At 45.5% G+C, this 12,177-nt stretch overlaps 1 protein-coding gene across 4 annotated transcripts in view; it reads right to left on the minus strand.

The window, feature by feature from the left end:
- PRKDC (protein kinase, DNA-activated, catalytic subunit) overlaps nucleotides 1–12,177 on the minus strand; it is a 164,354-nt gene that overhangs the window by 139,096 nt on the left and 13,081 nt on the right. For all 4 annotated transcript variants that reach the window (XM_060116122.1, XM_060116123.1, XM_060116121.1 and 1 more), the window contains exons 8-14: nucleotides 9,676–9,731; nucleotides 9,561–9,591; nucleotides 8,918–9,075; nucleotides 3,179–3,325; nucleotides 1,736–1,900; nucleotides 895–1,063; nucleotides 484–533 (exon numbers count right to left, since the gene is read on the minus strand). In XM_060116122.1, coding sequence (XP_059972105.1) covers nucleotides 484–533; nucleotides 895–1,063; nucleotides 1,736–1,900; nucleotides 3,179–3,325; nucleotides 8,918–9,075; nucleotides 9,561–9,591; nucleotides 9,676–9,731 — 776 coding nt within the window. The remainder of the gene's footprint in view (nucleotides 1–483; nucleotides 534–894; nucleotides 1,064–1,735; nucleotides 1,901–3,178; nucleotides 3,326–8,917; nucleotides 9,076–9,560; nucleotides 9,592–9,675; nucleotides 9,732–12,177) is intronic.

Below are 12,177 nucleotides of genomic sequence, written 5' to 3' on the forward strand. Positions count from 1 at the left end.
TGCGCGTCCGGAGCCTGCGCATCCGGAGCCTGTGCTCCGCGACGGGGGAGGCCACAACAGTGAGAGGCCCGCATACCGCAAAAAAAAAAAAAAAAAACAATATCCAAGGTATGTGTTATATGAATAATTTACCCCAACTTCTTATACAGATCTCTCATCTCATCCTATTTCCTGTTAACTTAAAGTAACTAAGACATGCCTCCCATAATATACCTAAGTATTTTGTCCTACAGCTTAGCTTCAAGAGAAAAAGATCCCTTTTTGTAAAAATGTATGTATAGCAGTAAGGTTATGTTTAAGGATGTCTCATAACCATCACCGGAAAAAGTACTTAGGTATTACAGCCTATACTTTTCAAAATGTAGCTAATGGCTAATAACAAAAAAGCCACTTTTGCATATTTACAGACTAAAAACTCCAGCAACATCTTTAGCTTTCAAGATGACAAAAGACTAACTTTCAAATCATACATTCAGAATTTACCTTTTGAAGGATCACTGGTTTAGAACATATTCTGATTAAACCTTGATGCACTATAAAAAGAAAATGAAAACAAAAAAGAAAAATATAACCATTCAATAAAAATGACAGCCATTATCTTTTTGAACATAACTTACCTCTCAAATTTTTCTCTAAGTTTGGTAATATCTTTAGTTTTAATTTTTTTTCTTTAGTTTTAAATTTTAGACTATTAAGATTCAAAAGCAAAAGAAAGAGGAAAAAAATTCAAAAAATGGATAGAAAAAGGATATTTTGGTCCACTGAAATACTAGGAGTTCTCCAAGAGGCATCAAAAGATACAAAAGAATTTGGCAACCAGATGTTCTTTATATCAAACAACATGTTAAGTATTACCCATTCATCGTCCTCAAAACAAGTGAATTCCCAACTCACCCATGGTACTAATGCAATTCCAGAGAACTGGTCCTTTTTCTGCCAAGGCCAGGAAAACTTTCACTATGGCTTTGCAACACACCAACTGCATTTTTGGACTGTACTGGGGGAAACTGTCTATCTGCATGACCACGAGGTGCTCCAGAACTGGCATGTGCACCTCAGGAACCTGCCAGAAAGGAGAGCACACGAACAGCTAGGGCAGGCAATGAATAACTACAGGGACCATACAGACAGTCACAGTAAACACGACTCCATTAGACACGTATCAGATGAATGAAAAACCAGGATTATTACCTATTCTGCTAAATTATTGCTGTGATTGTCTAAAAAAAAATCAGAGTAACTGTCTAAATGATACTTAAGGTGCAATTCTACCCCAAGCAGCAATCTTAATCTTTTAGAAAAGATAAAAAGTAACAAATAATTTTTCCTACTTTGGGAACAAAAAGTCAAGTTGCATGACAAAAACCGTACCAATACAACATACTAGCTAAAAATGTCACCTTGGGGACTTCCCTGGTGCTCCAGTGGATAAGACTCCATGCTCCCAATGCAGGGGGCCCAGGTTCAATCTCTAGTCGGGGAACTAGACCCTACAGGCATGCCACAACTAGGGAGCCCGCCTGCTACAACTAAGGAGCCCACGTGCCACAACTAAGACCTGGTGCAACCCAATAAATAAATATAAATAAATAAAGATATTAGGGGAAAAAAAGGTCACCTTGACCTCAATGTGCCCGTACTGAATGCATATTAACCTGCTACACCATCAAATTACCTGAAGAACTGAGGTAAAATAGTCAAAATTGTGCTCCGTTTAATCAACTATCTCACTCACCGTATCAAGGTGAAGCAAGACACTGGCAACAGACTGGAGGAAGCTGGGCATCTGGTAGACGTGGTCCTCGGCCGTGTCCGTCTCGGTGAGGAACAGCTGCCGGCAGCGCTGAAGAAGCTCCACGAACATGAAGCCAACGTCTTCTGCGTTTATAACCTTGCAAGGCTTTAGGGAAAGAAAACAAGCCTCTGTCAACCTTACCAACCTCAAAATAATGGTGTTTAAGGTGTCGTGTTAAGCCATGTTGTTATAAACTGAATGTTAACAAGCTTTTTAATGGAGAGGAAATACAGATATAAAATACAGTGTATGTCCTAAAGATGCTTTCTGAAAAATCTGTAAGTACATTCTGAACAGTTATTAACACACAACACACCTATTGAATCCTGTGTTCTAGGCACTGGGAAGATGGAAGTCATCAAAGAGAACTGGGTGCAGGCCCTGCCCAGAGGCCACTCGCCCAGAGGAAGAGGCACAGCACACGGCAGCCGGAGGCACCTTCCTCACTCACACCCCCGGTTGTGCCGTCCTCCGCCCGGCCGCGTGCTCCTGAGGCCCCTGAGACTTCGGCTCGAGTCCCTCCTCCAGGAGACTCTGGCCCCTGTATCTCTGCCGCGTCCTCTCCCTTCCTCCCTGTTGGTCATGCTCTGGCTACACTACGGCACCACAACAAACAAGTCCAAGCTGGCCAGACCTCAGGGTCTGAAGCTGTGAAGCCCAGGCTCTCGGTCACCTCTGAGCCTTCTCACACACTGTTTCTTCTGCCCTAAGTACACTGAAAGGAGCCGCAGAGACAAGTGGAGATACAGGTTTATTTTTAAGGGGAAAGGATCATCTGGAAACAAATGAGGAAGCATGAGGGAAGGAGTGAGGAGTGGTGTGGAGGGCTGGAAACAAGACGCACAGACCCTACAACAGGGAAGCAGCCGGGGAGGCAGATCTGCACAGAGGCAGGGAGTGACGTCCTCTGTCGAGTGGGAGCACCCACGGCGGTGCTCCTCGCCCCTACACAGACCTCACGCAGGCGCAGGGGCTCTAGCTAGCATGCCGAGTGTCACCACCAAACTGCGCCTCATCAACAATGGGCAGCGCGGCAGCAGGAAAAACGTGGTGTTTCTCGTCTTCGGGTCGGAGTTATGTCTTGGTTCTGTCAACTGTTCACTGTGTGCCCTTTCACGAGTTACCTAATTTCTCTGGGCCTCAGTTTCCTCACCTGTAAAGTGGAATCATATTCCTAAAAGCTTATGGGAGAGTTATGGGTATTTGAGATAATACACATACAGAATCCTAGTACACAGCAGGCACTGAAAAAAACAAGTTAATGACAAAGCAAGTAAGAACAATATTTTCACAAGTGTGAGATGCTATTCAAAATACAATAAAGTACATTCCTTTAAACACTCAAGTGAAACTAAGAAGACAAGAGTACATTAATGGGCATACCCCTGCAAACAGTCCATATCCACGAACAGCGATGGACAAGTCCTTGCTGTTTGCGTCCACGTTCCTGATGATGCCATAGAACTGCTCCATGAAGTACCGCAGCTTACTCCTGTGCGTCTCTGCGTCGTTCGCTACCATAAAAGAAAGCTGCAATGGCATAATGTTTACTTTAGAGACATTTCTAGGAAAACAAAGGAATCTCTCCAAATGTGAAAAGGCTAGAGCTGCTGAATAAGACACTAGCAATGTGTTGACACAGTTCTACAGCTGCTTTTACTCATAAAGAACCATTTCTTCCATCTGTTGCTTAGTCTCCAACAGGTTCAGAAAAGGTACTTTCTCAAGTAAGCCTTTATTATATGTGACGCTTTTTTTCCTAGAGAAAGGGGCTGAAAGAGACCAGGTAGATGCAGGAAGACGTTTGCACAAAACACAGGCTCCGGACGAAAGCTCCCTGATGAAGCAGAAGGCATCTTTAGACTCATCTGTGACTCATGGTGACACAGAGCTGGGCAGCCCAGTGGCCGGTGAGTTCAGTCACCAACAGACTGGGACCCACAGGAGGGAACACGGGGACAGCTCAAAACTAAAAATCAGAAGGAAAGACAAGTGTCTTATATAGTTTTCTGAGTACAGGTCTTTTACCTCCTTAGGTAGGTTTATTCCTCCTTAGGTAGGTATTTTATTCTTTTTGTTGCAATGCTGAATGGTATTGTTTCCTTCATTTCTCTTTCTGATATTTTGTTGTTACTGTATAGGAATGCAAAAGATTTCTGTGCATTAATTTTGTATCCTACAACTTCACCAAATTCACTGATTAGCTCTAGAAGTTTTCTGGTGGCATATTTAGGATTATCTATGTATAGTATCATGTCATCTGCAAACAGTGACAGTTTTACTTCTTCTTTTCCAATTTGTATACCTTTTATTTCTTTTTCTTCTCTGACTGCTGTACCTAGGACTTCCAAAACTATGTTGAATAATAGTGGCGAGTGAACATCCTTGTCTTGTTCCTGAGCTTATAGGAAATGCTTTCAGTTTTTCACCACTGAGAATCATGTTTGCTGTGGGTTTGTCATATATGGCCTCTATTATGTTGAAGTAGGTTCCCTCTACACCCACTTTCTGGAGAGTTTTTATCGTAAATAGGTGTTGAATTTTGTCAAAATCTTTTTCTGCATCTACTGAGATGATCATATGGTTTTTATTCTTCAATTTGTTAATATGGTTTATCACATTGATTGATTTGCGCATATTGAAAAATCCTTGCATCCCTGGGATAAATCCCACTTGATCATGGTGTAGGACACAAAAAGATGTAGAGATATACCATGTTCTTGGATTGGAAGAATCAATATTGTGAAAATGACTATACTACCCAAAGCATTCTACAGATTCAGTGCAATTCCTATCAAATTGCCAGTGGCATTTTTTACAAAATTAGAACAAAAAAATCTTAAAATCTGTATGGAGACACAAAAGACCCCGAAGAGCCGAAGCAGTCTTGAGGGGAAAAAACGGAGCTGGAGGAATCAGACTCCCAGACTTCACACTATACTACAAAGCTACAGTAATCAAGACAATATGATACTGGCACAAAAACAGAAATACAGATCAACGAAACAGGATAGGAAGCCCAGAGATAAACCCACACACCTATGGTCAACTAATCTATGACAAAAGAGGCAAGAATATACAATGGAGAAAAGACAGTCTCTTCAATAAGTGGTGCTGGGAAAACTGGACAGCCACGTGTATAAGAATGAAATTAGAACACTCCCTAACACCATACACAAAAATAAACTTGAAATGGATTAAAGACCTAAATATAAGACCAGACACTATAAAACTCTTGGAGGAAAACATAGGAAGAATACTCTTTGACATAAATCACAGCAAGATCTTTATTGACCTACCTCCTAGAGTAATGGAAATAAAAACAAAAATAAACAAAAGAGACCTAATGAAACTTAAAAGCTTTTGCACAGCAAAGGAAACTATAAACAAGACAAAAAGACAACCCTCAGAATGGGAGAAAATATTTGCAAACGAATCAATGCACAAAGGATTAATCTCCAAAATATATACACAGCTCATGCAGCTCAATATTAAAAAAAAAACAACCCAATCCAAAAATGGGCAGAAGACCTCAACAAACATTTCTCCAAAGAAGAGATATACAGATTGCCAACAAACACATGAAAGAATGCTCAACATCATTAATCATTAGAGAAATGCAAACCAAAACTACAGTGAGGTATCATCTCACACCGGTCAGAATGGCCATCATCAAAAAAAGTACAAACAATAAATGCTGGAGAGGGTGTGGAGAAAAGGGAACCCTCCTGCACTGTTGGTGGGAATATAAATTGATACAGTCACTATGGAGAACAGTATGGAGGTTCCTTAAAAAACTAAAAATAGGGCTTCCCTGGTGGCGCAGTGGTTGAGAGTCCTCCTGCCGATGCAGGGGACATGGGTTCGTGCCCCGGTCCGGGAAGATCCCACATGCCGTGGAGCGGCTGGGCCCGTGATCCACGGACGCTGAGCCTGCGCGTCCGGAGCCTGTGCCCCGCAACGGGAGAGGCCAAAACAGTGAGAGGCCCGCGTACCGCAAAAAAAAAAAAAATAAAACTAAAAATAAAACTACCATATGACCCAGCAATCCCACTACTGGGCATATACCCTAAGAAAACCATAATTCAGAAGAGTCATGTACCAAAATGTTCATTGCAGCACTATTTACAATAGCCAGGACACGGAAGCAACCTAAGTGTCCATCAACAGATGAATGGATAAAGAAGATGTGGCACATATATACAATGGACTATTACTCAGCCATAAAAAGAAACGAAATTGAGTTATTTGTAGTGAGGTGGATGGACCTAGAGTCTGTCATACAGGGTGAAGTAAGTCAGAAAAAAAAAACAAATACCGTATGCTAACACATATATATGGAATCTAAAAAAAGAAAAATGGTCATGAAGAACCTAGGGACAAGACGGGAATAAAGGCACAGACCTACTAGAGAATGGACTTGAGGATACGGGGAGGGGGAAGGGTAAGCTGGGACAAAGTGAGAGAGTGGCATGGACATATATACACTACCAAATGTAAAATAGATAGCTAGCGGGAAGCAGCCGCATAGCACAGGGAGATCAGCTCGGTGTTTTGTGATCACCTAGAGGGGTGGGATAGGGAGGTTGGGAGGGAAGGAGACACAAGAGGGAAGAGACATGGGGATATATGTATATGTATAACTGATTCACTTTATTATAAAGCAGAAACTAACACACCATTGTTAAGCAATTATACTCCAATAAAGATGTTAAAACCTTAAAAAAAAAAAAAGAAAATGTACAAACAACAAATGCTGGAGAGGGTGTGGAGAAAAGGAAACCCTCTTGCACCGTTGGTGGGAATGTAAATTGATACAGCCACTATGGAGAACAGTATGGAGGTTCCTTAAAAAACTAAAAATAGAATTACCATATGACCCAGCAATCCCACTGGGCACATACCCAGAGACAAAACCATAATTCAAAAAGACACATGCACCCCAATGTTCACCGCAGCACTACTGACAATAGCCAGGTCATGGAAGCAACCTAAATGCCCATCGACAGACGAATGGATAAAAAAGATGTGGTACGAATATACAGTGGAATATTACTCAGCCATAAAAAGGAACGAAATTGGTCATTTGTAGCATCGTGGATGGACCTAGAGACTGCCATACAGAGTGAAATAAGTCAGAAAGAGAAAAACAAATATCATATATAAACACATATATGTGCAATCTAGAAAAATGGTACAGATGAACTGGTTTGCAAGGCAGCAATAGACACAGAGAACAAACGTATGGACACCAAGGCGGGAAAGCGGGGTGGGTGGTGGTGGTGGTGGTGTGATGAACTGGGAGATTGGAACTGATATATACACCAATATGTATAAAATAGATAACTAGTAAGAACCTGCTGTATAAAAAATAAAATAAAATTCAAAAAAATAAAAGCTCAGACACTCAAGATGAATCTAATTCATTTCTCTCTCTCTCTCTCCAGTGTAAAATAAGTCACGTTGTTCTCCACAATTTCTCACTCTTAAAATGCCTTAAAAAAAATGCTCATTCAATAGGCAAAACAATAATGGAAAGAAGAGTGAAATTGGAAGACACCACTACCTAATTTCAGGACTTAATATAAAGCTGGAGTCATCAACACAGTGAGGTACTGCCGTAAGGACAGACAGAAAGACAAATGGAACAACAGTCCACAAATAAACCTCCACACATGTAGGCAACCGCTTTGTGACCACGGTGCCCAGGTAAGTCAATGGGGAAAGAAGTCTTCAACAAATGGTGCTCGAATCAAAAAAAGGGGGAAAAATCAACTTCAAACGTTACTGTACATGATACACAAAAACTAACTCAAAACGCGTTATAAACCTAAACGTAAATGTTAACACTATGAACTACAAAACTCCTTGTGGAAAACTAGGAGAAAATCTCTGCAACCACGGGATAAGTCAAGTTTTTTTAGGGTATAGAAAAGAGGACCAATTGGAAAACTGGTAAATTGGACTTAAACTTTAAAAGTCCTGCTCTTCAAAAGATACAGTTAAGAAAAAGACAAGGGAAGCCACAGAGAAAAACTATTTGCACTATTTTTAGAAAAGGGTTTGTCTCCTAATTGTATAAGAAACACTTACAGTTCATTAATAAAATGACATACAACCTGATTTCAACGCAAGCAAAAGATCTGAAGGAACACGTCACAAAACGACATAAGAATGGCAAACCACTACAGGAAAAAAAGATCATCAACAGTCACCATGGAAATTCAAATAAAATCACAGTAGGGTAACCCTGTACACCCATCAGAGGGGCTGAAATTATGTCTGCTCCAGAGCCACGAGAACAGTCGGCAAGGGTGCTGCGCAGCAATGTCCTCAGCTGGCCCCGTTACAAGAGCCCCCGCAGCCCAACCCCTGGTAGCCACGCGTCTGCTGCTGCATCTGGGACTCTATTTCTGTTTTGTGGATGGGTTCATTTGCACCCTTTTTTTAGATTCCACATGTAAGTGCCATCTTATGAAAAAATAAAATAAAATAAAGCAGTAAACGCCCCAAGAGTCCCTACAGGAGCTGTGGGATATGCCTGCAGCAGGACAGCAGCTGTGCCCCAGGCGCGTGAGGGCTCCCAATGCCGCTCTTCAGAATTCCCATCAGTGCCGCCCCAGCCAGTCTCATTCCCGCCACCAGCCCACCCTTGGGTGTTTCCAGCTGCCACTGGGCGCTCAGAACCACAGCACCTGCTCCTTGGCCAATGGAGACACCCAGCCACCTGCAGGCTCCCCCTGCATCCACACCCCAGCTGGACGGAAAGACCCCAGGGCAGGTGGGCTCATCTCAGTCACGAAGCCACGGAGACACAAGCATCTTGTCTTAACATGGCAGCTGATGCTGACCCCCACCCTCACTGGGCCACCGGCTCCAGGGAGCCCTGGCCTCCCAGCCGTCCCTCCCTGCCACCACTTCTATCCAGCCTTGGCTCTGAGGCCCTGATCCGATCTGGCATCTTCTGAGGTTTCTTCCAGACCTGCCCATGCGGCTGATGGGTAAGCATGCTTTTTCTTTAAGTACCATGGAAACTAATGGATCAACCTGTATTTACTTTTCAAACGTTCATGCACAAGACTGGAATTTAATTTTTTGCATAGAAAGAATTTTAAACAGTACCTGTTTCAGGAAAGATTCCAGAGCTGAATATGCAGCTTTTTTCAATTCCATATTTGTGTGGCTACACCATTTCGACAGTATTTCAAATAAGGAAACGTAGTTGTCCAGGAGGCAGGTGCTAAACTGAGATGCATGCAGGGTAAATATGGACAAGCCAGCTGCAAATGCAAAATACATCACATTTAAAATAAGACAACAAAGGGCGGAACAAAGAGCTAAGAAAAAGCTTCAGGCACACGTCAAGTTAAAACTGTGCTCACAAAGGAGGCTCCAGCGCCCTCACTCTAGTGACCCAGTGGTGCCCCGAGACCTCTGCTGCCCCCATCCTCCATCTCATCGACAGGCCCGTGACTCCCAAAACAAAGGTCGGAAGTAGGATCAGGGTTTATTCAGATAAAGTCAGAATCAAACAATCTGGATCCCCTGGGAGTTGCTCTGAGAGTTGCTCTGAAGAGATTTTTTCTGCAATCATGTGATCTAAGTGTGACCATCTCAACCAGCGCCCAAGAGGCCCCGTCGTAACCGCATGGGAGCCTCACAGGTGTCATTGCACTGACTTTCACTCACAGTTTAAGCAAACGTTCACTCAATGCATTAACTTAATAATCTGAAACATTCCACCTCATTAAATATAGGATCTTACCCAAAGGCACCGCGTATCTCTTCAGATCAATCTATTAAAAAAAAAAATTTACCATCAATGTTTGACAATCACAAGGCTCAGCTGAAAAAGAATTAAGAGGAATATTAAATCTTACCTGAGGACAGATTGCCTTTAGTGCAAAATCAAAAATCTCCCTTGAAGTCTGGGGATCTGGGGAAAAACAGAAAGCAGCCGCTGTCACACAGCATAATAGTATCATCTGACCGAGCTCACAAGGTCTTAAAACTAACAGCTCTGTTTCAGACAGCACAGCCTCCTCCTCCCTCACCTGTCTTCATCCGACGGACCCTTAAACACTCTGTCCCGCTTGTGCTCTGACAGCGACTGGCGCTGCCTGTGCCGAGTTGGACTCTGCTCTGGTCTCTTGGCATCAGCCGCCTCCAGAGGAGCCTCCCTCAGGCATCCTGCAGGCCTCTGCGCCCAGGCTCCCGAGCTGACCCTGCCCACACACACAGCTGTACGTATCGTATCTCGGGAGACTGCCAAGGCCGTGTCCTGAGGTTTCCTTTCTCCCACAGGATCCAGTCCTACGTGGTGCATGCACGCTAAGTGTGGATGCTGCACAGCGGCCACAGCTAGACACGTCCGGGACAAAAAGCCAGGTTCTGGCCTGCAGCTCAATAACCAGTGGACGGACTTCAGCTGCTAACTGCCACCAAGAACCATGGCTCTCGGCGCTGCACTAAAGCACACCTCAGCCAAAGCAGGCAGGCAGACCTCGTAAACATCAAGGCCCAGACCTGTTCGTCACAGAAAAATTACAGCACGGAAGCCCCTCTCACACTGACCCCGCATTCTGTGCGACCTCACCCCTCCCCAGCGCTCTACAGCAGGCAGCCCAGCTCTCATGAACCCGACCACAGCCGGCAGCCTGGACGCCCGGAAACCCACTGCTCCCGCTGCCTGGAACATCCTCCCCAGCCCCTCCCCAGCAGGCCCCTCGCCACCCTGCAGGCCTTTGCCTCTCGTCACCTCCCCAAAAAGAACCGTGGGCTGTGCACCTCCTCCGTCTCTCCATGCTCAAGATTCCCACTCACAGTACCCGGCGTGCGTGCACAAATGAACCCTGAAATCTGCAGAGCTTGTGCTCCTCGTCTGTCTTCTCACCACACTGAGCTCGCGATGGCAGGAACCCAGGGATTCTCATCTCTGAGCCTAGCACCCAATCCATCACTCTTCAGACAGAAGACACCCAGCAAAGACATGCTCTATGAACAAACGTATTAGTTCTGAGTATTACCGCCTGAAGTCACATAATCACAGCGTGACCATAAACTGCAAATTTTAGCCTCAGACCAAGGCTTAAATCCCAGTCCTGCCACGTGCTGGTTACATTAGTTTCCTGTCGCTGCTGTAACCAATTATCACAAACTCAGCAGCTTAAAACAACACAAACTTATTACCACACAGTTCTGGAGGTGAGAAATGTGAAATCAAGATCACAGCTACAAGTAAAAAACTCTCTGAAAACGCCCTGAGGACCAGCAGGACAGACCTTGCACAGCTGAAGGCAGAAAGCAGCCACGCAGACGGGCCGGCGCAGTGGGGCCTGCTCCCCCAGCAATGCGACTGCAGGGTCCGGACCCACATCGGGCTCCCCAGCTGGAGACCCTGCACCCGCAAGACAAGCCCCCAGAACATCCGGGAGAGCCAGGGGACTGCAAGGAACGAGAGCCGCTCCCCCCGAGGCCTAGCACAGGGGCTGCAGCTCGAAAAGCACCTGGGTCTCCTCTCCCATGAAGGAGTGGCATGGACTCAGTCCAAATCGTGTGCCCAAGGGGCAGGGCTCTGCTGGCACATTCTCAGGGTCCCCAGGGGCTGGAGAGCACCAGATGCTGGCTGTGGGGGGGGGCTATGGGAGCCCTGTCCTCCACCGAGCTGGCCGGGTACTGCCAGCCCCTTTCTCACTCCCCATCTTACCCGTCACAGCCCCGCTCACCCCACCCGGTTTCAGCTGCGGACCCACCACGGCCCGCGCTCCTCCCAAGCAGCCCACGCCCCACCAGTCCTGGTGCGTGCCCTCTGCCGGCACCAGAGCCCCTCCAAATCCACCCCTGCCTGGCCAGACACCTCTGGCCAGCACCAGCATCCCCCAACGTGGCTCCTGCCCCAAGGGCTGGCCGCACACACCGGAGCACCAGCAACAGCTGTATCCGGGCCTCAGAGCCCAGCGCACACGGTAGCGCACGGGAGGCCAGCCTGGCCCGGCCACACAGGGGACGCTCCTGGGGCACCCGGCTCCAATGCAGTCTGGGGGCACTGCACTACCGGGCCCCACAGGGCACCTTCTATACCAAGATCAGGAAATGCAGCTGACCTACCAAATACACAGAAACAAACACACAGAATCAGGCAAGATGAGGAGCCAAAGGAACACGTTCCCTCCTGCACTGCCGACGGGAAAGTAAACTGCTGCAGCCACTGAGGAAAACTGTGCGGAGTTCCCCAAAAACTCAAAAATAAAACTACCACGTGATCGAACTACAATCCTGCAGCCTATGGAAGGAAAACCACATTCACAGAAAGATAGACAAAATGAAAAGGCAGATAACTTTGTACCAGATGAAGAAACAAGACAAAACCCCAGGAAAACCAC

The sequence above is a fragment of the Mesoplodon densirostris genome, chromosome 13 (genome assembly GCF_025265405.1).
Source record: "Mesoplodon densirostris isolate mMesDen1 chromosome 13, mMesDen1 primary haplotype, whole genome shotgun sequence".
NCBI classification, from domain to species: domain Eukaryota; kingdom Metazoa; phylum Chordata; class Mammalia; order Artiodactyla; family Ziphiidae; genus Mesoplodon; species Mesoplodon densirostris.